This window comes from Strongyloides ratti, assembly GCF_001040885.1.
Source record: "Strongyloides ratti genome assembly S_ratti_ED321, chromosome : 2".
Classification (NCBI taxonomy): domain Eukaryota; kingdom Metazoa; phylum Nematoda; class Chromadorea; order Rhabditida; family Strongyloididae; genus Strongyloides; species Strongyloides ratti.
In genome coordinates, this window is record NC_037308.1 from 3,984,169 (window position 1) to 4,010,635 (window position 26,467).

The following is a 26,467-nucleotide window of genomic DNA, read 5'->3' on the forward strand; positions in this document are numbered from 1 at the left end:
TTGTTATCTTTTTAAGTTAATCTACTACAAACATTTAAATCATTTTAAGAACTTCTTAATAACTGTAAAGAAATTTTTAACAAAAACATTCTAATAAAACTACTTTTTTTTTTTTACTATTAGCAAATAAATATTAAGTTTATACACATAATTTTCTTTACCTTTTTCATTTCAATACATTATTTATATTAATTTTAAAATAAAGTTTTTTTTTATATTCTTAAAAATTGACTATTGAACTTAACATTTTCTCATTTATTTTATATTTAACTTTAAATATTTCATTTATTTACTCTCACCTCCATATCACTTCCCTCCTACCTTACTTAAAAAATTTTTTTTTTATCATCTATCACTTTTAACTTTACTTAACTGTAAACTATAAATATATTTTAATTTTTGTGTTATTTGTAGGGGTGATCTTCAAGCAAATACTTCTAAGATACATATTATATAATAAGTAAAATATTTCTATCTATAAGATCAGAAATAAAATTGTATCATATTATAAGATAATCTATAATAAATAAAACTATATATTTAAAAAAAGATATTAATATATATTAAATTACTCATATATATATATGTGTATTTTTTATATCTATTTTTTTTTATAAAGTTGAACATTTACAAAATAAATATTATATTAATACAAATCTTTCTATTATAAACATCTTTTCTTACTAATTATTATATATAATAGAAAGTCATTCATCTACAATTATTTATCGTTATTCTTTTATTATTTTTTGTTTGTAATTTAAGAAAAATATTTAAAAAAGTTTAATTTTCATTTATTTAACAATCTTTTGTTATATACTTATTTTTATTGTTATATTAATTTTTTTTTTTGATAATATATATTATAACAATAAAAATTATATTATAGATTATCATATTACGTTGGTGAATATTAGATAAAAAAAAAGATGAATGAAGGACATAAATATGATGTTATGGAGGCAACCTCTGTCCTTAGAATTCATATATATCCGGTATGAAAGAGTGCCTTTATCCATTTATTATTTTTTTTTTAATTAACCTTAATAAGCTTGTAAAAAAAAAAGTTTCTCATCATTTTCTTAACATTTATAATAATAAATAAATAACTAGCATTAACCTTCAAAACTTTTTATTTTAATTATTCTTTTATACTCTCTTCATTATAATAATATAAATGACAAAATATTATATAAATATCAAAGACTATTAAATATAATATTAACAATTTTAAAAAATTAATCAAAATACTCTTTTAAATAACCTCTATTATCCGCTTCATATCCTTCTCTTTTATAACCTTCCTATAAATATTATTACATATCAATCAAAAGAATTAATAAAATTATTATTATATTTTTATATTACACTAAAAAATTTTTATCACATAATTTAATACTTTTTTAAATACTAATATTTACAAATTTTTCTAACAAATTTATTTCCTTTTTTTTCCAAAATTTAACAAATAAAAAAAAAACTTTTTTTTCCCAATCTTTCCTTTATTAATAAAATTGATAAAAGATCTAAATAATATTTTTTTTTGACCATATTATAGGATTCATCAGAGGAGATATTGACAGTTGTATCACCAATATCTGTTGACACAGAATCTTATAACATCTCAAAAACTGAAAAAAAGTATAATAATTTTGTTTCTCCATCATCAATATTATCACCTGGAGATAGTACTAATAATTATTATACTGATTCTGGTATTGATAGTAGTACTCTTGCATCACCACAACAAAATTTAGAAGATTTCTCATCAGGTAAAAATTGATAAAAAAAATATGGATTAAAAAAAATATGTTATATATTTTTAAATATTTAAATTTTAGAAAAAAGACGTGAATCATCATCTGTTTATTTTGTACCAATAAATTCACATCGTATACCTGAAGAAGAGGAAGGAGATATTATCTCTGAGACAACATTATCCTTTCGTGATATAAAAGATAACAGAAGAATTGGTGATTCTTATCAATTAACTCGATCACAAGAGAAAGCATTAAATTCCTCCTCAACAATTAATAGTAGTGAAATTGATATTCCTGAATTGGGTGAGGAAGAAATTTACAATTTAGAGGATACCTTTCATGAAGATTACCAGAACGTTCTCCTTAAAGAGGGAACCCAAAAATCACAAACAATAGAAGAAGGTGAAAAAGAAATTTTTGTTGTTGGAGCAGAGGCATCAGTATCATATTTATTAAAAAATACCATACAGGAGGCTGGTATTGTTGAAGCAACTGTTTTTCCTAAAGCATATACATATCTTGAGGAAACAATTAAAATATATCCTTTTACTAAAAAATATCAACTTGTCCAATTTGTCCCATTATACTCATTGGTTGATTATATCAAAACAAACAAACAAAAAGAATTAAACGAAGTTCCTCTTTATGATATTGTTGATTATATAAAACACCCAAAGAAAATTGAATTGGAACATTGTGATATCAAAGAATTTGTTGATATCAAAGAAGACAATAAAAGTAAGTTTTTTTTTTTGGTATTATTTTAAATTAAGGTTAAAATTTATTTGATAATATTATTATGTACAAAATAATATTTATCTATATATTTTGAAATATTATATTATTAGTCATAAAAATATGATTAATAATGACATTATTAAATACTTTAAATGTTTGTTACCTCTTAAAATGATAATCACCCATTGAAGAATGTCACTTAGAAATAGAGATTAAAATAAATAATATTTATAATATAATATTTTGTATGATAAAAAAAATATATTGATACTTGTAATCAAATAAGAAACATTTATTTTATTAATAAATGAATCAAAATTTATAATTTAAGTAATAATAATATTTTTTTCAGTTTCTGTTACAGTTGAAGCAACCAAAGAAAATATTGGTAGTGTTATTGCTTATAGATACCCTACAACAGCACAACATTTAAAAATTTATTACGATATTGACATTAATCCTACATCTATTGAGACAGAACAAAAAATGATTTCAACAGGAGAGTATAATGATAATTTAGGAAAAAGAACATCAATTCCATTAGATGAGATATATCCAAGTAGTAAAGCTTTTCCTCAAATGAATAAACATGTTTACAAACACGATATTATTAGAAGTAATTCAATTACCTCTGTTCGTAGTAATGCGGTAAGTGGAAAGAAAAATTAAATATTTATTTTAACATTTATTTAATTAAATAATATATAATTTTTAGCCTGATGTCAATGGAATTATAGACATTCAAATGTCAGTAGGTAAAAATTATACAATCCCATCAACAGATGATTCATTTGGTTTTTATGTACGTAGTGGAAATAGAAAAAAAAATGAATCAACTCTTGTAATAAGTCATGTCAAGAAAAACTCTCCATCAGATGTTTGTGGATTAATGATTGGTGATAATATTATATCAATTAATGGTATATTATTAGATAATTTATCTTTAATAAGAGCAGAAAGATTATATGAAGAAAGTATCAAAGACAAAAATATTACAATAAAAATAAGTAGAGAAAAAAAACTTAAAAATGTTATAAAAAATGAAATTGTATTATTAAATAAGACACCTGAAATGTATGATAATAATTATCATAAAAGTAAGTATAAATGTAATTTTATGTAAAAAAAAAGAAATAATATTTAAAATATTTTTTTTTACAATTAACTATAGTTATATATTTATAATATAACATTATTTTTAAAATTTTTTTTACCTAAATAATATAAATAAAAATATAATATATTTTTATACAATCTTTAAAAAAAAAAAATAAAAACAGTAAAGTAGTATAATAAAAGTATATCAAAAAAATGATTTTTTATTACATTTTATAAAATTTTTGAGAAAAATATTTGTCTAGATATAAAAGAGAGGAGAAAAAAAAAGACAATAGCATTATAAAATTATATATTTAAAATTAGATTTAAATTGTATATTAGCAAGGAGATTAGTTATACAATTTTATCATTACAAAAGTTTATATTTTAATATATTATAAAAATATTATATTTTGTATGGTTCTTTTTACAAACAATATCAATAAAATATATTAAATATCTTATTTTTGAATAAAAATGTTAAAATTTTTATAGGAAAAGAAGATTACAAAATTTCATCTTCACCACAATCCGATTTGGGTGAAGAATTATTGGAGGAGGATCATCATAACCATCAAAATTATCATTCACATACTACAGTTCCAGGGACAACTTCTATATATAGGAGTAACAATAAAAATAATAAAAGAAATAGTGATATTTTAAATATTAAAACTCAACAACAACAATCATCTTTTCATAATTCTCATTCACCATCAACATCCGTCATCAATAGTACTGTATTGAATTTTTCCCCAAATTCTTATACAACATCTGGTGTTGATTCTACTAATTCTTTCTCTCCTCGTTCAGATTCTGGAGCATCATCTTCTGGTGGTATGAGTGATTATAAAGTTTCACGTGTTGAGAGTAAAAAAAAAGATAAGATTGGTAAGGTTATTAATTTTATCCCTGAAGCTGATCGCCAACGATATCCTAACTATTCTAAATATACTACTAACATTGGTAATTATTTTTATATATTTATTATTTTATTTTATTTTTTTTATTTTAAGATGAAATTGAACAAGATTATCATTCTGCTGGTTTAACACCAATTCATGATATTGATAGTCAACCAAAATTATTAAGAAATTATAATTATAAATTAATTGAAAAATCTACTCAAAGTCCTGATTCTTCAAGACCATATGACAGAAGAGAGGTTATCTATCTTCCACCAAATAAACAAGTTAATTATGAAGATAATGAAATTGTTGATGAAACAGGAAAAAATATTATTGTAAGTTTAAATCTTTTTCTAATCCATTTTCTTTATCTCTTAATTATAAAATTTTTTTGTTTATTAAATTATTATTACATCTTTTAAATATAACGTAAGCATGATCTTTTATTTTTGTTATAATTAAAACTAAAATTATATAATATTTATGATTCTATTTATTAAGTATGATAATCAAATACCTTTTAATATTTAATTTTTTTTTTAAATAATTTTATAATGTAGAAATTTATTTATTAGTTTCTTTTATCACTTTCTTTTTGTTTCTTTATATTGAAAAAAATTTCACAAATTATGTTTAATAATTTTATTAAAAAAAAAATATGTTGATTGCTGTGGTTAAAAAACATTATTTATACCTATATTTTTAATTATAATATAATGATAAATCAAATAAAAAAAATATTTAATTATGTATATGTATAGTCAAGTAATCATGAAACAAGACAAAGTTTACAGAGAAGTCCAGTAGTAGAGATGCATCCACAATATGAAAAAAATAGAATAAATAAAAATAATAATAGTGGAAAGAAAGATAGAAGTTCTGGAACCAGAAGATCTCTTGAGAAAGCTGGTTATCAATCAACAGCACAACAACAATTTAATTCTGAAGACATGGATGATGATAATGAAAGTTATTTTACTGTACCAAGTAGAGTACAAAGTATTCTAAAAAATGATGAAGATGAAGACATTTATTATGATGTCAAATATGATAAAAATGAAGAGGATTATGAAGAAGTTAAAATACCAAAGAATCAATATATTAAAAGACAAAATCCTTTAACACATGATGATAAAATATCTATAAAACCGGATGAATATATTTTAAAAGATGAAGAAACAACAATTTCTGAAGGTGTTGTTAGATATTATGATAGAGATATGCAGCAAATTGGTCGTGCTTATTCCTATGAAGAGTCAACTACTACTTCTTTAACTGAGGTTAATTTTGTTATTACTATATTTTTTCCTTCCTTATTATTTTACTAGTATCTTATATATTTTAGAGTTAGAAAAAAAAAAAAACTTTTTTTCTCCTTATTAATTTTATATATATATGTTTACATATATAATATATATTATTAATTTAAAAAAAAAAAATTTAAATAATATTATTTATTATTTTTTACAGGATCAAGATGCACTTAGAAAATTAGTACGTCAACAACGCCTCCCAACTCCTGGAGATCCATTTTCAAAGAATCGTCTTGATGCAGATAATAGATATGAAAATGTCTCAAAATCTCTTGAAAAACAAATAAAAAAGCATAAAGAAACAACAATAAAAGCAGTAAGTGGTAAAAAAGTATGTGGACATTGTGATAAAACACTTGGTCAAGGAGCAGCAATGATAATAGAATCATTAAAATTACAATTTCATTTATCATGTTTCAATTGTATAGAATGTGGTAAACAACTTGGTAATGGAACCACAGGTACAGATGTTCGTGTTAGAGGAAGAAAATTATATTGCAAAGATTGTTATCATAATGGTAAATTTGAAACAGGAACTGAGAATAGAATATCAACAACTTCCTCTAAAATGCTTAATCGTATACAAGTTTAAAAATATTGATGATATTTTTACTTAATCATTTAAAAAAAAAACTTTTTATCATCACAATCCACTTTAATCATTAATTATAGATTGATAAAAATTCCCTTTCTAATGAAAGGAAAAAATGATAATAAATATTCTTACCAATATACAATTATTATCGAAAAAATATGTTTCATTTTTTTTTGTTATATCAAAAAAAAATGAGAAATTTCTACAACATCTTTCTATAAATAAATATATAATATTTTACTGAAAAAGGACGCTTTTAATAAAAAAATTATATAAACTATCTCTTCTTATGTGAATAAAAAAAAACACCTCTACAAATGGATATGTATATGATTTTATCTCTAAATATATATATTAATATCATATTTTAATAAGATATATCAATTGACGTAAGCAAATACGTATACATAAAATATATCAATGTGTAAAAAAGCCACAACCCCAAATAATATTTTTTTTTTTGTATTGAAAAGTACTTTTATAAAATGATTTTGCAAGACAAAAATAAAAGAAAATGTGAATAAATAAAGAAACCACTTTTTTTTTATTGCCATAACAATATAATATATATATATATATATTTTTTTTAGCTTTCTTTTTATTTTTTATCTTAAAAAATATTATTTAAAAAAATGTCTTTTTTATTTCCTCGTTACTCATATGAAAAAAAATTTGTCGTTTTATCCTTTTTATTATGATGCTATTATAAACATAGGTAATATAAAATAGAAATAACCTTTTTTTTCTGATAGGAAGTACATATGTAAATAAAGTTAATATATGTAATTAATGATTATTGTTTAAACATATACATATATATAGTTATTCCATTGAAAAGATGATAAGAATTTGGTACCCTTCCGTTTTGTTACCTTTAAATAAAATTACAATTAATTTTATTGTACTTGTTTTTTTTTCCCTATGTAAACTTGAATACACCTTATTTGAAAGTACCAATTCATGGATTGATCTTTGATATACTGGACATTTCTTTGTCTTACCACGGAAACATTTATTTTACTGATAAATTTATCTTTTTTATGAATATTAATGATAGCTTTTTCCTTTTTTTACATGTTTTTTATGCAATAGACTAATCTATATATCAGAAAAAAAAATTATATAAAAATAATATTTTTTAATTCAAATTTAAAAGCTAAATAGTTTAAAACGTAAAAATATGATAAAAAAAATTTATTTTTTTTTCCGGTTTAAATGTTAACCTTTTTATGCTTAATTATTTATGCTAATTATGATCTTTACTTAACATTTTTCTTTGTTTTTTTTTAAACAAAAATTTTTGTTTTTTTTTTTTAATTTGTTAAATTCTAAAAAAAATTTATATAAATATATTAACAAACAAAAATAAAATATTTTTTTATTCAAAATATTTATTTTGTTGGTAAAAAAAAAAGATATCAAATATTATTCAAAATTTTAATTATTTATGCTTATATGTTTATACTATGTGATTTTCTTGTAATAGATTAATATTTCTTTTATTATATATATATTTTTAATACAATTTTTTTCTTCTAATTTTTGGAAAAAAGTAATTTTTTTATAATTATGATGTTCTTAAGAAATTCTCCTACAATAAATACAAAAATAAAATTGATATTTTTATATTAAAGGTATTTTTTTTAGGTTTAAAAAGTGTTCAATATTTAAAAAATGATTCTTTTTTTTTTGTTTTTTTTCAATAATAGATAAATATATATATATATATGTACATATCTATTCTATCTCATTATATTTTATTTTATATAAAAATTTATATAAAAATAAAATATATTATATATGTAAGAGGACAGAAAAGATAATCAATAGTGTGTTTAAGTATAGAACATCTTTCCAATACTATATATAATATAAATGCATATCACCGTGTTCTTATTTAGCTAATGTATGTGCCATAAAAATCAAAAAAAATTATTCATAAATGTTATTCTTATTTATTCATCAAAAACTTTTTTTTTACTAATTATTATACTTTTTATATATTTTTTTTTATAATTTTTTATTTAATAATAGATTCTTATATTAATTTTATTTATAGAATTTTATCTTTCTTTAATTTATCCGCCAAGTTTTTTTTGTTCTATTTATATTAATTGGATTTTACTTTAATTATCTGATAATCTTATATTCATTTTTTTTAAAATATATATATTATAAGTAACTAAAAACTACTAAATAATTATTATTTTTAATTAAAAAGAGTTAAAAGTATTAATGACTCATGTACAATTTAAAGGACTCTCTCGTATATACAGACATTCTTCAGAATATACTCTTATCACAATAGTTAATTATATAATATTAAATGTCTATATTAAAGATTGTGCATATATTATTAACAGATAGAGGTTAATACCTATATATATAATTGTAAGATGTATTTTGGAAAAATATTTATACAAGTGTCTTTTTTACAGTTTGAATGTCCTTACGACAAAAAAAAATATATAATTAATTGATAAATATATGATGTCAATAATTTTTTGAGGATAAACGATTTTTGATGTTTCTATGACCTTGTTATTTTTACTTTTCCAATAAACTTTATGTTTTATTTCATAAATATTTGAAAAGAGTACTTTGTATGTTACTATTTTTATAACGTTATTATGTTTTATACTATAGAAAGATGTTTTTTTTTATCATAATTTTTATATTTGATAATAAATATTTGATTTTATTTTTCTAGATAATCGCGACTAACTCGCTATGCCTTTGAGGCAATCAACAGAGAATAATGATTCACGCAACAAATGTAGTAGTGTCGATGTAAGTCCAGGTAAAGTTGATGGTGTCTACACAAATGGAGAAATGGTTCGTGTATTTACATTTATTCATGGACGAGAAACTAAAATTCTTACAACTGATGGTGAAATAATTGAAGGTGTTTTTTCATCAGCAAGTGAAAATGTATGTTAAATATTAATTTATATTAATATTATATAATATTAAAATTTGTATTATTTTGTAGTGTGACGTAGCTGTCAGATTAGCTTCAGAAGAGTCAAAGAAAGGAAGAAATAATTTACTTACTTTGGAGTCGGATGTTAAAGAAAAAATGCAAATAGGAAGAGATTCTATTGTTAGTATGACATTTGATTTAAAATCTAGTAAAGATGGTCATACTTTTGCTACAGATCTTGACTATTCAAAAAGACTTGCTCCAACAAAACCCACTGATTGTGAGGAAAAAGAATTTGTTGAATGGGATGATGGTGATGAAGGGGAAGAAGTTCTTGATATTAATATGCCTTCACAAGATAATAAAGATCATCATTATAATGGAAAAAATAATAAAGAATTAGGTTGGTCTGTTGATGATATGTTTAAAAAAAATAATGATTTGGGAGTAAAAAGTACTTTTGAGGGATCTGAAGGATTATACACAACGTAAGTTAATTTAATATATATTTAATTGTCCTACTATTATTTGTAGTGTTGAAGTTGTAGGAAATCATGAAGATAGATTAAGGGCAGAAGAATTAGCCAAAGAAATAGAAAATAATATTGAGAGTAGGAAAGCTGCTGAATTGGAAAATGACGATGAAGAAAAAAACATTGTAGAAAGGAAACCTGCTATGGTAGAAAGTAATGATATCCGTAATACCGGTAATCAAAAACGTTCAAATGGACATCAACGTGGATCTAGAAATGGTCCAATGTCTAGAAATAGTGGACAAATGAATAAAAATAATGATAATTTTCAAAATACAAATAATCGAGGATATGGTAATAATCGTGATGGAGGGCGTTACCAACCACCACAAAAACAATATAACAATAGTCAACAAGGATCTTCTGCACAGAATCAACAACAATCAAATCAACAGCAATCATCATATACCAATAATCAACGAGGTCAAGATTTTGGTAATAAACAAACTAATATTTCTGGAAATAGAACAATTCCAAGAAATAATTCTGGAAATCTTAGCCAAAATAATTATAATCGCTCCTCAAATCAGGAAACATCAAAAAATATAATTCAAAGGACAAAAGATTTAAATAATCAACAACAAAAGAAAACCGGTGATGGTGGAAGATCATCTAATTATGATAATAATACTAAAACTAATATGTCGTCTATAAATAATAGTGGAGCTTGGAATCGTGCTCCACCATCGTCTGGAGGTAGAGTTAACAATAGTTCAACTGAACTTAACACTACTGACAATAACCATGGAAATAAAAATAATAAAAATGAAGTTATTTCTAAAAAAGATAATACTCATAATGATAATCAAAATTTTTCAAAAAAAGACAACAAAGGAAGTAGAGATGTTAGTATAGCTGAATCAACAACATCAACTATAACAATAAATGATAGTAATAAAAAAGTAGAATCTCCTAAAGTTGAAGCAAAAAAAGAATCATCAGAAGTTGTAGTGGTAAAAGAACGTGACCAGCAACAAACAACATACCGTAATAAAAATGAGGAAGATAAAGATGTTAATAGTAGAAAATCTGATATAGTTGATACAAATACTTGTAGTAATAATAGTAGTATAACAAGTAGTTCAAAGAGCTTTAAATTTAATGTTGATGCACCCGCTTTTGTGCCATCTTCAACAATAAATACCAATACACCATCATCGCCATCGAATATTCCAACACCTCCAGAAACAATAAATACTAATCCGGTACCAACACATATACCACCACAACCTGTATGGTATCAACCTGCTGTATTTCAAGGAGGTAACTATATGTATGGTCCACCAACTCATACAAATATTCAACATCAATTTTATGCACCATACCCACCACAACATCAAACTGGAATTAATTCTGGTAATCCTCAAATTGGTACTTATGTTGTTGGGGGACCAATGGCAATACCTCAAAGTACTGTAAACCAGGGTAGTGTTGTTCAGATACCAGTTCCTACATCAGATACAAATACCCAAGCACAAGGTAATCCACAAACAGTACCACCAATTCAAGGTGTACCAGCACAAACAGCGACAGCACAGCCACCACCGGTTATTCACCAACAACCGGCTACACATTATCCACAGCATAATATTCATCCGGGACAAATGCATCATCCACCTCCACTTCATAGATATGAAGGTCAGGAGAGGCGTGATAAAAAACCTAAAAATGAATATAGAAATAAGGAAAGAGATCATAGAGATTATCATGGACCTAAAAGAGATGATCGTTACCATCAAAATGAAGCACAAACTATACCACAACCAACAACTGGATATCCAGGACAAATGATTCCAGGTTATACACAATATTCACCTTATGGGCCATCTCATATATTTTCGATACCATATTCATATTTTCCGGCTAATACTTCAATTAATCAACAAACCATTCCACCAATATCGGGTGCATCACCTATTCATTATCAAATTCCACCTCAACAAGGTGTCATTCCACAGCAATCTATTGGAGGTGATATACCAGGAGGTGGTGGTATAATATATAATAATAATAATCCAAGACAAGGAAATCAAAATACAGGAAATAAACAATATACTACAGGTGATAGCAATATTGCTAATGATGGTAATACGAACAATAATAGTCATCAAAGACATACTCATTCTCCAGAATCAGTAAATCAACAACATCAACAATCTAGACCAGGTTCACCTAAAAATCCAAATAATAATAATAATAATAGTGGTACTCATAGGTCATCACCCACTCTTTCAACAACTTCACAACATTCTTTTCACCAGCCACAACAGATAGTTCCTATGCAACCTTATGTTATACCGCCAGTATGTCAGGCTCCAGGACCAATGAATGTACCACCAGGACAGGGTACTCATTTTAATATGGCAGCACCGGGGCCATATCAACATCCACAAGGATTAATACCAGGAAATAATATGATGTTTTATCCTACAGTTGTTGCAGTTCAACCACCACATTATCAGATGGCACCACCAAGGAGAAATTCTATTCCTCATAATGGTGGTAATGGACAAATATATAATAATAGTAGTAATTTACAGGGTGGACACCTACAGCCAGCGCCGCCTGTGCATCATCACCATCATCATCAGGGACACCCTCAACAACAACACCATCATCATCAGATTGGACAACAACAAGGTCCTCCACCACATCAGTCATCTCATAATCAACAACCATCGTCGGAAGGTGTTAATAGTAATGGTAGTGGAGGTTCAGTTCAACAATCATCATCTACACAATCAACAAATGTTGATTAAAGACTGTCAATATATATATATATATAATATACAGGGTGGTTCACGAATGTCTTCCCATTGAAACAAAATTATGTATAAATTACAAATAAAGGAAAAAATTTTTGTACTATTCAATTTTGGTAGGACTATTTTTTTTTTTATTAATTTCACAGTTTCAATGCGATTTTTTAAGTATTTATTAAGATTTTGGCTAATTGTATTTGTAATAGATTTTTAATTTTATAAATAAATTTTTGTTTATTTTATTTGTGTTTAATTATAATATTTTTGAGAGGAAAAATATTTTTTAAAAGATAAAAAAAGAATCACTATAAATAAATTTTTCTCACAATTGAAAAACTTAAATAAGGTATTGATATAAAAAAAGTTAATAACTTGTTTTAAAATGAAATAGTTATCAACAAATTTTATGGAAAGATAGAGAGAAAATTTTGAAGTATATCATAATAAAGATTAAAAAATAAATTTTTGCTTTAAAAGTAAATATATAGATTTTTAAAAAGTTTAAATTGTTAACAATTTCAATGATTAAAAATTGAATCTCATCTAAAACCATTTTGATACCCCTCTTTTAAATAATAATATTAAGTTTTATTTAAGATTCATGTTGATATATAATCCATGAATCACCTTCAAATAACGCTCACTTAAAAGCTAGTCTCTTACAATAAGACAATTATAAGAAATGTTTTTAAAATTAGAATTTTAGGTAGTGCAAAACACAATATAGATTCTATATTTAATTTGAATAAAGGAAAACATTTGTGAAGCATCTTGTACAGTGTAGTTCACAAAAATAGACTTTTTAAAGACTATTCTATATATTCATATAAAATTTAATAAAATAAGAAATAACCTATTGTCTGTGTCTATTTTGATGATAACAGTGGGTAGACAACAAATAAAAATTTATCGGAAACGAATATAATCAAAAGTAAGACTATTATGTCCATTCTTTTTAATATTATATTAAATATGTATTCTTATTAATTTTATTTTATTTCTATTATAAACACATATAATATATTAAACATTATTATTAGTATTTAGAAAAAAAAAAAGTTCAATAAATTATTTTGTTTTGTGGAAAAAAAAACCTTGAATGTACATATATACTGATAAGAATATGCTTTTATGTAATGTTTTTTGTTGCTAAGTTGTCTTTTACTAAAAAATAAAGTAATATTTCTTTGAAATTGAATTTTTTCATACAATTAAAAACAATTTATTTATAACTAATTGTTTTGCAAAACATTTCTGGCTAGAAGTAAGAGAACAATTTCTCGACACATACAACTATTTCATCTTACAACGAATGTTTTTCAGGGTATTGGTACACCAACACATGTCTCATTTTGAATTATTGCCCAAATAATTAATTTTATTAACGTTTACTTTTAGTAGTATTTTTTAGTTAATTGCTTTTATATATTTTTAAAATTATTAATAAATAATTATTTCTTATTTCAGTTGTTTTATTTTACAAAATGGCTAAAGCAGTAAAAAAGGCAGTTGCTAAAAATTCATCGCCTCAAACATCTACAAATGGTAAAAAAAAAGACATAAAAACTACTCCAACAAATGGTGATGTTACTTCTGATATCAAAAAAACACCTGCAAAAAAAAGAAAGATAACTGAAGACATTGAAACTCCTTTGTCAGTAAAAAAACTTAGATTTTTAGAGGATCGTAATGAGGTTAAATTTTTTAAAAAAGGTAGTTTATTACCACCATTAAAGCCATCACCCTGTACCCCAGGAAGAAGTATTCTCAAGAGTTCAGCTACTTCTACACCTATTGCTACTGTTGGTAAGAAAAAAAAATCTTTTAAGCCAGGAAAAAAAGTTGTTATTCCAATTAAAAAAGATGAAACTTCATCTGAAGAGTCAGAATCTGATAATGAAGAGCTTTTAAGCCAAACAGTTGAACCAAAGAAGAATGGTAAGAAAGTTGTTGAAGAGAAAGATACTAAAGATAAAAAAAGTAATGGCGATAATAACCTTGTAGCTAATGGTAAAGGTAAAGAAAATAAAATTATTAAATCTCCTAGTGATGATAGTCAATCGATTAAGAATGAACTTAAAGGTAAAAAGAATAAAGAAAGTAAAGTAGCAACTTCTAAGGAAGATAAAACTGTAGAAGTTCAAGAACAGAAATCTGTCAATAGTAATGATGATGATACTGAGGTAAATATTGAACCAATAGATATTAGTGGTAAAGACGGTTCTTCTGAGTATCAAATTTTTACGAAAGAAGATAAAGAGAAGATGAAAGGAATGACACCAGAAGAAAAAACTAAATTTATCAATGCACGTCTCTATGAAACTTGTAAGAGTAAGAAAAAGAGTGAAGTTAAGGAATTTTTAAGAAATCTTCGTGTCAAAAAGAAACCTCATATAAAAGTTGCTTATGAAATAAAGAAACTTTGGGAAGAACTAAGAATGTAAGTTTAATTTTTATTATTCACATTTATTAAAATGTTTTTAGGAAGAAAACAAACGCTAATAGAAAAAAGGAGATAGGTTTGGAGATGATAGTTAAAATGAAGGGAGAAATGTTAAAGCTTGTTAATGGAAGGGATACATCAAAAGTTTTCCAATGTTTACTTTGTCTTGATGATCCACAAATAACAAAATCTATATTAGATGAATTGAATCCACATTTGCTTACTATGTCACGATCAAAATATGGAAGTTTCTTCGTTACAATGCTTTTTACAAAAACTCATGCTGCAGAGAGACAAGCTCTTTTTGATGCTTTTCGTGGACACATTGTTAAACTTTACGATATTGTATTTAGTGCCAAAGTAGTTGATATTCTTTATAATCAAGTGGCTACAGAAAAACAAAAATTAGATATTTTGTGTGAATTTTTTGGCAAAGAATTTGTTATATTTAGACAACAGGATGATTTTAAAAATGTTAAAGAAATGTTTGATAAATATCCTGATAAAAAACCAATTATTTTGAAAAATTTACTATCAACAATAAAAAATTGTGTTGGTAAAAAAACAATTTCTTTTGACTTTACTCATGTATTAATTAATACCTATTTGGATAATTGTTCTAAAGATCAAGGCAAAGAAGTAATAGATTTATTAAGAGAAAAAATTTTAGATTTAACTTTAAAAAAAGGTGGCACAAAAATTGCTCTTCGAATTTTATTTAATAGTTCTGCCAAAGAACGTAAAAATATCATAAAATCTATGACATCACTTGTTTCATCAATTGCTATGGACCATAATGGATATCAGCTTATTCTTGGTTTATTTGATCAGATGGATGATACTGTTTTAGTTAATAAAACAATAACAAGTGAATTAATAAATCATTTACCTGATATTGTTAAAAGTCATAATGGTAATGTTGTTCTTCAATATATGGTACAACCAAGAGATCCAAAAATTATTGATTCTCATGTAATTGACCTTCTATCATCAGGTGATAATAACGAACACTCAAAAAAAGATCGTACTCTTCGTGCTCAACAAATTTATGATGAGATTAAAGATCCTCTTTTTCAATATGTTACAAATTTTGGAAGAGATATTTTAAAGAATAAGTTTACTGCTCATTTATTATATACTATTTTTGAGAATAACAAGGATACTTATCTTGTTGATCGTCAAGTTCCTGATACTGTTCGTGAAACTATATATAAAAAAATTGCTGATGTTATTGAGGAATACTTTAAAAAGGATGAAGATGAGTCAAAAAATTATAAATTTTTGGAAAGAAATCGTCAAGCAAACTTTACTATTAATGAATTATTGAAAACTGATAAAAAATGTACCATTAAATTGTCGTCATTTTTAGTAAACATTGACAAAAACTGTTTTCCAGTTTTATTAAAAACTAATGTTGGAAAAAATCTTATTTCAAATATGTATAAATATGGAAACAAAAGTGTTAAAGATTTTGTTAAAAAAGTTGCACCTTCTGCTATACATTAGATTGGGTACATTTGTTTGTGTTTTACCATTTGTTTTGTTTTATTTTTTGTTTGATAATATATTAATTTGTATAATAATAAATTAATTTTTTTTAAATATATGTTTTATCTTAAATTATTTTGTAGAGTTTTCAATGAATATATCTTTAATAAGTTTTCAAAATACATTAAAAGAAATAGTATGAAATTACTAGAATCAAATAATATATTATCATTTATTTCTAATATAAAAAAATATTCTTCTACAACATCATCTTACTATGTAGGAAAAAGTAAAGTTCAACATTATTGGTCTCAAAATTGTTGTGAACTTGAAAAAATGTATCCAAAAGGAAAATTTATAGTACTATTAGATGATGAACCAATATTACAAAATGTTAAAGAAAGTGATATTTTAAAAACAAGATTAGTTAAATATGATTTTGATGATATTACAATGAAATTTAAAGAATATGGTTTACAGATAATAAATGATAATACCGTTTTTCTTGATGTTCTTCTACCAGAAAAAGAAGGTTATGATTATGTAAGCAAAAATTTGGAAAGTTTTTATTATTATTTTATTATATAGAAACCATTAATCGGCCTTTCAATGCCATTAAAAAAACCTGAACTAAATAGTGGAATAAATTTTAATGAAATTAAAAATGAATTAGCTAAAGATTTAGGTGGGTATTGTTTACCATCATTAATTTCTAGGTGGACTATGGAATCAACAATTGAAAAAAATTACTTATCAAAATTTGAATTATTATTTAGATGGCATAAAACTTATATTAAATGTCCTAGTTGTGGTGATGTATTGATAAAGAAATTATCTAAAGTTTCTTGTATATGTAGTAATTGCAATCAAAAATTTTACCCAACAATTAATCCAATTTCAATGACTTTTGTTATTGATAAAACTAATGAATATTGTCTTCTAATAAATCCTTTAAATACTTCGAAAAATATTTTTACACTTATACATACTTTTTCTAATCCTGGTGAAAGTATAGAAGAAAGTGCTAGAAGGGGAATTGCTAGAAGAATAGGAATTGAATGTAATAAGTTAAAACTTTTTGTTAATTTTCATTCACAACCTTCTATTGATAATTGTTTACTTTTTCCATTCTATTGTGTTATTGATAAAAATATAATATTAAATGATGCATCTAATGAAATTGGTAGTGCTAAATGGTTTTCAAGAAAAGAAATCATAGAAGCAATTAATATGACATATAATGATTCATTATGCAGAGTATTTTCATTATCAACATTAGAAAATATTATAAAAAACAGGATAATTGATATTGAAAAAGATTTTTATTATATACCTCCTCCAGGATCTTTATCCTATAGTTTAATTAAAATGTGGGCAGAACATCCTGATGTATTTTTTGTATAAGATAATGGTATTAAATAATTATTAAAAAATATTTTTTATTCAAAAAATAGTAGCATAAATATATATATAGTAAAAATTGTCATGTTGACTATTTATTAAAAATAAAATTTCTAAAAAGATATAATGAATTATAGTTTTAATTAATTATGTTGTATTTTTTAATTAAATACTTATCTAAAGAAATGATAAATTTTTGTCATATACAAAACCCTTTTTTTTTTTAAAAATCAAATAAAAATTAATTAATGAAAATTGTCTAGTAACGAAGAAACAAAAACCATTGTAATTTTAAAATAATTTTTTTTAGATTGATCATATTAGCATTTGATAAATAACATTAGTATTTTCTTTTAACTTGTTATTTAAAAATAAATTTCATAAAAAAAAATATTAATACAGTTTAATTAGAAGTACTTTTAACATGTTACTTGTGTTATTAATCTTAATTACTTATAACAGTATTTTATTTATTTTATAACTCAAAAATGTTTTCTTTAAAAAAATTGTATCATTGAATTAAAAAAAAAACAAACTTATTAAATTTAATTATAACTTTAGAAATATTTTAATATTTTGGTGGCAAAACATTTTCCTTAAATTCTCCAATAACATTTCCTGGTTTAGCATATTTGCAACAAACATAAAAACGGTTTTTTTGTGTACCTTGAGCTAAACCACATCCCATTTCAGTTGTTGATTTCCAAACTAAAGCAGTAAAGTGACGAGCTTGTGAGAATGCTTCAGGTTTATTATAATCATATTTTTTAATTTCATTATACCATTTATTAACAGCATCCACAGCAGAACCTTCCGAGAAATAAATATTTTCTCCATATTTTTTATCTGTATCATTTTTTAATGTATCTTGTTTAGCCAGTCTATGGGCACACATTTTTGCAAATACTTGAATAAATGGATTTATTTTAAGTGTTGGAACTTGATGTTTCTTACGATAGTTATTTGTATCCTGGTAGAACTAAAACAATCTTTGTAAAAATAATAATATACTTACCTTTTTAATAAGTTGATTATAATCAGCATTAGATATATTTGTTTTGATGAGTACAGAATTTGGATTAATTGTTGTTATTGGAGATTTAGTAACTTTTAGTTTTTTACCTTTATTCTTAATAATTTGTTTTTTTTTCTTATTAATATTTTTTTTAGATTTACTTTTTTTAGCACCAACAAATACTAAATTTGAATGCTTATTTTTAATTTTTTTTACAACTTCATTAATACTATTATATTTTTTTCCACTAAATAAATAGTAAAAAGTTTGATCACTATGAATTTTAGTTACAATAAAAGTATGTCTTCTGGATGTTATGAGGTAAGGTAAAATTAATATAATAAATACAACATTATAAATTATATGCATTATAAATTTCAATAACAAAAGTTATATCTCAATTTCATGATTTTATATCTATAATTGTTTACATAATATTTCAGACGGTTAAAAACATGAATGTAAAAAATATTGTTATTTAATTTATCTATTGTTTAAACATTTAAAATACAGTAATATAATATTTGTTTATAAAATAATTCAAAATATTTTTTTAATGTAGAAAAGTAAAACATATTTTTAAATTTTTGGTATTGCATAAATTCAAATCTATATTCTGTGCTTATTACATTTTATACATTTTGAAACTTTTTTTTTTGATAAGTTTTGAAAATAAATTTATCAAACAGGTATAATATTTGTCCCAATTACTATACTTTAAAAAATCAGCTGTCTTCTAAAAATTTGGCACATTAATATTTTTTGTCAAAGAAAATTTTACAAAAATTATATATAACTATTTAACTTTTTTTTTAAATCTACAAATATTATGTATTTATATAATTATTTATAAAAATAAACTTTTGTTTTCTATACTTTAACTATAATCTTTATACATAAGATAATGATAAATAAAAATTTTTTATAATTTATCAAATAAAATAAAGAAGTTAAAGTTTTTGCATCACATTAAGAGTCACTGAAGTGCTGAAATAAAAGAAAATTAAAATAAATAAAATATTTAAAAAGTTTTAAGATTTTTTTACATAAATAACCAAAATTATCATATAACTGAATAAAAAAAAATTTAAAATAAAATTTAAAAAATTGATAGTAGATTTTTTAAAAAAATTTTTATTAAAAAATAAATTTAAAAATTATTTACTTTATTTATTTATTTATTTAACATGTTAGTTTAAATTTATGCAAAATCATTGTTGTATTTTTTAAAAAAATTAAACATATAATTAATATTTAAATTTTACAAAAAAATTTAAAATACATGCATGACTCTAAAATTAAGCCATTATTAATTATGTCAAAAAGTTATCTCATTTCAATAGACTATCAAATGAATACAATAGCATATTCAAATTCTAAAAATTTAATTTTTTTTTTTACATTATTAGAAGTAAGATCAGAAATCTGGAAATTTTTCAATCAATTTTTATATTTCTGAAATAAATAATGTTATAGCTATGAAAATTAATATTCTAGTCGAACATTTAAATAGAAATCGAATGAAACTAGTCCCATCTTCATAGGGTCATTATTTGCTGAGATACTGAAAAGTCGGGAACAATGAATATTTTAGAAAAATTTCCGCGCTTGGTCATATCTTGCTTCAAAATCATAATAAATAAAATCCGATTTCTGCAATCGTCTTCTAATGAGTTTTCAAGTGGGGTCTACCTTCAAAATATTTTTATATCTTTAACCACTTTCGAGATATAAAAAAATGGTGACAATAGATTACGCGCGAAAAAGTACCAAGTTTCATATCTCAAGAACGGTTGAAAATTTTAAACTCTTTTCAACGTAGGGTATACCTAAAATCACGAATGAAGCACAGCGCATCCAATTTCATAGACCTGTGACTTCATTAACTTGAGTTATCACTAAATTCTTAAAACTTTATTTTAAATATGTTTCTTATCATAACTTCATTTTTAGAAATTCTATAAAGATGTAAATAAGCTTAATGAATTTATCGTAAAAAATTGATCTAGAAACAACTGTTTATTTATAAAATATCTCATTGTATCATAGAAGTCGAAATTTACATAAAAATATTCCCCAATTTCGCCTTCAACTTTGACAGCTCATAACTCATGAAATTTTATTTTTAGAATATTGTTGATTATATTCAAAATTTATCCCATTTCAAGGGCTATCGAATGATTATAGTGGCATTTTCAAATTTCAAAAAAAGTTGTTCATTTTTGGTCGCATTTTTAGAGATAAAATCAGAAATCTAGAAAATTTTCAGCCAATTTTTATATCTCTAAAAATAATAAAGTTATAGCTATGAAAATTATTAATCTAGAATAACTTTTGATAAGAAATCGAATGAAACTAGTCCCATTTTCATAGGGTCATTATTTGCTGAGATACCGAAAAGTCGAGAACAATGAATATTTTTGAAAATTTTCCGCCCTTGGTCATATCTTGCTTCAAAATCATGATAAATAAAATCCGATTTATGCAATCGTCTTCTAATAAGTTTTCAAGTGGGGTTTACCTTCAAAATTTTTTTATATCTTTAAGTGCTTGCGAGATATAAAAAAATGGTGACAATGAATTACGCGCGAAAAAGTACCAAGTTTCATATCTCAAGAACGGTTGAATATTTAAAAAACTTTTCAACGTACGGTACATCTTAAATTATGAAAGAAGCACAGCGCAACAAATTTCATAAACCTGTGACTTCATTAACTTGAGTTATTACACGATTCTTGAAACTTTTTTTAAAATATATTTCTTATCATATCTTAATTTTTAGAAGTCCTATAAAGATGTAAATAAGCTTAATGAATTTATCGTAAAAAATTGATTTAGAATAAAGTATTTATTTTTAAAATTTACAGTATTATCATAGAAATCGAGATTTAAAAAAAAATATTCCACAGTTTCGCTCCCTAACTTTGAATCCCTATAACTCCTGAAGTTTCAATTTTCGAATATTGTTGATTATATTCAAAATTCATCCCATTTCAAGGTCTATCGAATGACAATAGTAGCATATTCAAATTTTAAAAAAAGTTGTTTTTTTTTTTATTTTTTACTAAAAAAAATTTAAATTGCTTATTTTTCTTTATTTATTTTTTGTTTTAGTATAAAAAGTTTATTAAATTAACATTGTAATTTAAAAAAGTTATACTTATGTATAATATTTAAATATTCAAAAAAAAATTTTTATTACGCTAGTGTTTTTTAAATCAATCCTTTTTTTCATTATGATTATAATGGGAATATAAAAAGAAATAAAAATGATTTAATAATAGTTTAAAATATTTCAACTATTAACTTTTTTGTTATTTTTGTGCTCCATATAAAAAAAAATTCTTTTTTTGACTTCTGTTATTTTGTATAGTAAATCAAATTAAAAATCACCAGAATCATTATTTAACAGTGGCATATGATTTTAATGGCACATTCTCTCAAAAATTTCTTTTTTTATGAAATCTTCTGTTAAATTCCTCAGAAGCAGCACTGTCAGAATTCCATTTTTCTCTACGATGTCTTTTCATATGAAAAGGTAGTCTATGACGATATCTTCCATGATATTGATACAACTCGTGGCAAGAAGGTTGATAATGCCAACGATAACGACGATAACGAGGATGACGACGATAACGAGGATGACGACGATAAGGAGATGACTTTGTTGTAGTTCCAATTGTGGTTAATATACTTGAATTAGTATTAGTGACATTTGTTGTCAATAAAGATGGAGATGGTGTTGTAACTGATGCTATTATTTGATAAATATTACTTATTGTAGATTCAGAAATTGATTTGGATTCAGAACTTGACAAAGATTCATGAATTAATGGTGGTGTAAATATCGTAGATGGAAATGTTGTAGGAGATAATATATCTGCTGCTAAAGTTTTATTTTCTGTTAATGGTTTAAAAAATGTTGGAGATGTATAAGTTGTTGGTGGTAATGTTGTTGTTAATAAAAGATCATAAATTAATGGAAAACTTGTTGAATATAAGGTAGTTGATGAAGACTTCGAAACTGATATGTTATCAGAGTTAGTAGAAGATATAAAACTTAATGGTGATGAAGAAGACATTGAAAGTATATTATTAAATGTAGTATTTATAGAATTATTAATTTCTTGAGAATATGCATTGAGGTGATAAAAAAAATATAAGATAAATGAAAGAAACATAATTTTAAGAATATATTTTTATCCTGTTAAAAAAAATTGTAGCAATATAATTAATAAAAAAATTTTTACTTTATAATTTATTTATTCAATTATAAAGTACATTGAATATATGTCATATAAAGATTAATTAATCATAAAAGTGAATTTTAACAATTAGGCTACACAAAAGTTTTTTTCAATGTCGCAGTTGTATAAATATACTTAATATGTCTTTTTTAAAAATCTTCTAAACAGTGTTAAAAAGATTCAATTAGTGTAACTTTTTAATCAATTTGAAGATTTTAATACTTATTTTTTAAATATTCAGAGAGATAATTAAAAAAGTCTTATTTTTAAACTTCACTTTTAAAAATTTCAATATAGTTGTTTTTAAAAAAGGTAATAAAGTAATTTAAAAATGACATAGTAACCAATTTTTGGCAAACTTAAATACCAGAAAAATAAAAAAAAAATTTTGATGTGTATATTTTTGTAATTAAAATTATTTAAAAGCAATTTAAATATGCAAAATACTAATTTTTTTTTTCAATAATAATGTTTTAAAATTAAAGTTTAGTTATGTTACAAAGTTTAATTAGTGATATCAAAAAATAGCAAACAATTTTAAATAATTATAAAATATGTCTGTATAGTTGAATAAGCTTTAAAATTATTAAAAATTAATATCAATAAAATATCTTTTTATTAATTTATAACTTTTAAGTTTTAAAATTACTAAGATATTTATTAACTATAAGAGAATAATTTCAATTACAATTTAAAACAAAATGATTTGTTAAATTTATCTTACTTTTTGATATACTTTTTTGTTTCAAAAAATTAAAAAACAAGATGTGACTGTTTAAAGTAAATTGTTATTTTTTAAAAATAAACTATACATTTTTATTAAAATATTTTATATATTTAATTTGGTTAAAGTTAAAAAAATTGCAACTATGCAAATATTTTATGTTTTTTTTAAACAAATAGTTAAAATTAATATTTTCAAAAAATATATTTATACAATAGTTTAAAAGAACTTTTTCATTTTTATGTTGAATAGAATTAAATGAAAGATATTTTTTACGCATAAAAAGTTTTATTTATATTCAAAATTGAAAAAAGTTTTACATAAAATATAGTTGATTGATACATCTTACAATGAAAATGTAAAAATCTTTTTTAATCTTATAAAAATGATGCAATAATGAAACCATTAAAAATCATCTATTAAAGGATATAATCAATTTCATTTTGGTTCAAGAACATTTTGTTCTATTTTGTCTAAATTTAATGTATCTGCTTTAGGATTAAATTTACAACTGATAAATATTATAGAAAGACTTTTTTCTTTAGCCACACCACATCCTATATGAGTTGTTGATTTCCAAACTAAATTAACAAACTCTATATTAAGATGATTTATTTCTTTTTGAGCAAAATCATAATTAATTATTGTGTGATACCAATGTTTGACGGCAGTTTCAGGAAGCTTTATAAGACTAATAACATTTCCTCCATAAGTCATGTCAGTATCTGGTTCTTCTCTTCCAGCTTCTGCCATTTTTTCAGCGTGTTTCTGAGCTGCTTTTTCTAACTCATCACTAACCATTAATTTTGGAACTTGATGACGAGCACGATAGTTATTTATTTCTTCTAATAACTAAAAAAAATAAATAATTTTTATCAAAAAAATACTTACATGATTCTTTAAGATAGCATTTGGATCATGTTTTGGTGTAACTGTTGGTACTTTAGTGTGACTAGGTGATGTTATTTTAGGTGTTTGAGTTGGTCCACGAGTTGTTTTAATTGGTGCTTGAGTTTGTCTACGTGTTGTTTTTTTTGGTGTTTGGGTTTGTTTACGTGTTGTTATGATAGGTCTTTTTTTTGTTGTAGTTTTTCCAAAAAGAGGTTTTTTAGTTGTTATTCTCATAGGTTTTTTTGTAGGCCCACTTGTAGTTCTTCTTATTGGTCTTATTGTAGATTTTCTTAATGGAAATATTTTTGTTTTTTTTACTTTGTTGTCATTTGAAGCACCAGAAGTTAGATAGGCTTTTTTATTAACAATGTAAATTTTTACACTACCTTTATCCTTAATTTTTATATCAGTAAGTCTTGAGGTTACCAAATTTGAGCATGTAAAATAATAAACGATAAAAAAGAGATAATAAATTAGACGCATTTTTAAAGTTTTTACAAAAAAGTTACAAAATGACTTTTTTATATAGTTTTTTTAGTTTGATAAAAACATGTTGTTTTTTTTTATTTATAATTTAAAAATATTTACATTATCTATAATTTGAAAATATTTTTTATGATATTTTTTGAGTTTAATACTATAAAAAACTTTTATAGATTCTGTAATGCACAGGCATTAGAGGATGAAGAAAAGTAAATAAAGGAAGAAGAGTAAAAAAATAGCAAATACTTCTTGAAAGATAATCTATTAAATCAAAAGATATATTTTTACTCAATATATTTTAAATCTTTTTTTTGCCGTAAATATTATTTTAATAAACACAAATTGAACTATTTATGTTTTGTATTATTTGATTAGATGGAAGAATCAAATTTTTTATCGTTTTTTCACGTGATAATTCGATCCGTGTCAAAATTAAAAAGGATTCAAACAAATAAAACTTTTACATTTGTTAAACTAACTTTTAAATTTTTTTAGTATTATTTTTAAAAATAAGGAATACCTCAAAATTTGTTTTATATTCTTACATTTTATAAATTAACTAAAAAATAGCCTTAACATGTTTTACTTATAGTCCACTAAAACCTTGATATGATTAATAGACTTTAAATTTGTAATTATTATTATTTTCTTTTTTTTTTATATTTTTATCAATTTTTAAAATTGAAATTTGTAAACTATGTGCATTAAATAATAAATTTAGTATTAAAATTTGAAATTGTTATTTTTGAATTTAAAAACTTACATAAAATATTATATATTTTGTAATTTTGTATAAAAACAATTATTTCTTGTTATTATAAAAATTTTCAAAAGTAAAAAAATTTATTCTTATCATATGAAATGTATTTATTAAATATTAAAATGAAAACCATAAATTGATGAAGGTGTCACAAAAATTACTTTCAAATTAAAAACATACAATAAGTTTTGTATTTCATTTTTCAAATAAAAAATGAATTCATTTAACGCAAAAGTTTATATTGTTTAAAAAATAAATCCTTTAAAAGAAAATTTATTCTTTTTATTATTTAATTCATTGTTATTTTCTAATCAAAGTTTTGATATAGTTTCAAATTTAATTTATTTTATTATTTCAAAAATAGTTTAATTACCCAAGAAATAAA

General features: G+C 23.1%; 7 protein-coding genes across 7 annotated transcripts; 4 read left to right on the forward strand and 3 right to left on the reverse strand.

Moving 5' to 3' along the window:
• Positions 1–929: 929 nt before the first annotated feature.
• SRAE_2000128800 (PDZ domain and Zinc finger, LIM-type domain-containing protein) lies at positions 930–6,409 on the forward strand (the record flags this gene model as incomplete). The annotated part of the gene is made up of 9 exons (XM_024652222.1): positions 930–995; positions 1,559–1,772; positions 1,842–2,498; positions 2,851–3,146; positions 3,214–3,595; positions 4,092–4,562; positions 4,613–4,839; positions 5,266–5,784; positions 5,975–6,409. 9 exons carry the CDS (start codon positions 930–932, stop codon positions 6,407–6,409), a joined length of 3,267 nt encoding a protein of 1,088 aa, XP_024505820.1.
• Positions 6,410–9,142: 2,733 nt separating this feature from the next.
• On the forward strand, positions 9,143–12,627 carry SRAE_2000128900 (Ataxin-2 homolog; the record flags this gene model as incomplete). The annotated part of the gene is made up of 3 exons (XM_024652223.1): positions 9,143–9,343; positions 9,405–9,823; positions 9,870–12,627. 3 exons carry the CDS (start codon positions 9,143–9,145, stop codon positions 12,625–12,627), a joined length of 3,378 nt encoding a protein of 1,125 aa, XP_024505821.1.
• A 1,487-nt stretch (positions 12,628–14,114) lies between these two features.
• On the forward strand, positions 14,115–16,579 carry SRAE_2000129000 (Protein penguin; the record flags this gene model as incomplete). Its single annotated transcript, XM_024652224.1, has 2 exons — positions 14,115–15,070; positions 15,115–16,579. The coding sequence occupies 2 exons, from the start codon at positions 14,115–14,117 to the stop codon at positions 16,577–16,579; spliced, it is 2,421 nt and encodes an 806-aa protein (XP_024505822.1).
• A 180-nt stretch (positions 16,580–16,759) lies between these two features.
• SRAE_2000129100 (NUDIX hydrolase domain and NUDIX hydrolase domain-like-containing protein) lies at positions 16,760–17,965 on the forward strand (the record flags this gene model as incomplete). The annotated part of the gene is made up of 2 exons (XM_024652225.1): positions 16,760–17,104; positions 17,150–17,965. The coding sequence occupies 2 exons, from the start codon at positions 16,760–16,762 to the stop codon at positions 17,963–17,965; spliced, it is 1,161 nt and encodes a 386-aa protein (XP_024505823.1).
• Positions 17,966–18,530: 565 nt separating this feature from the next.
• Positions 18,531–19,346, reverse strand: SRAE_2000129200 (CAP domain-containing protein; the record flags this gene model as incomplete). The annotated part of the gene is made up of 2 exons (XM_024652226.1): positions 18,531–18,941; positions 18,978–19,346. 2 exons carry the CDS (start codon positions 19,344–19,346, stop codon positions 18,531–18,533), a joined length of 780 nt encoding a protein of 259 aa, XP_024505824.1.
• Positions 19,347–22,417: 3,071 nt separating this feature from the next.
• On the reverse strand, positions 22,418–23,059 carry SRAE_2000129300 (Hypothetical protein; the record flags this gene model as incomplete). Its single annotated transcript, XM_024652227.1, has 1 exon — positions 22,418–23,059. The coding sequence occupies one exon, from the start codon at positions 23,057–23,059 to the stop codon at positions 22,418–22,420; it is 642 nt and encodes a 213-aa protein (XP_024505825.1).
• A 1,327-nt stretch (positions 23,060–24,386) lies between these two features.
• On the reverse strand, positions 24,387–25,322 carry SRAE_2000129400 (CAP domain-containing protein; the record flags this gene model as incomplete). Its single annotated transcript, XM_024652228.1, has 2 exons — positions 24,387–24,800; positions 24,840–25,322. The coding sequence occupies 2 exons, from the start codon at positions 25,320–25,322 to the stop codon at positions 24,387–24,389; spliced, it is 897 nt and encodes a 298-aa protein (XP_024505826.1).
• Between the last annotated feature and the right edge of the window lie 1,145 nt (positions 25,323–26,467).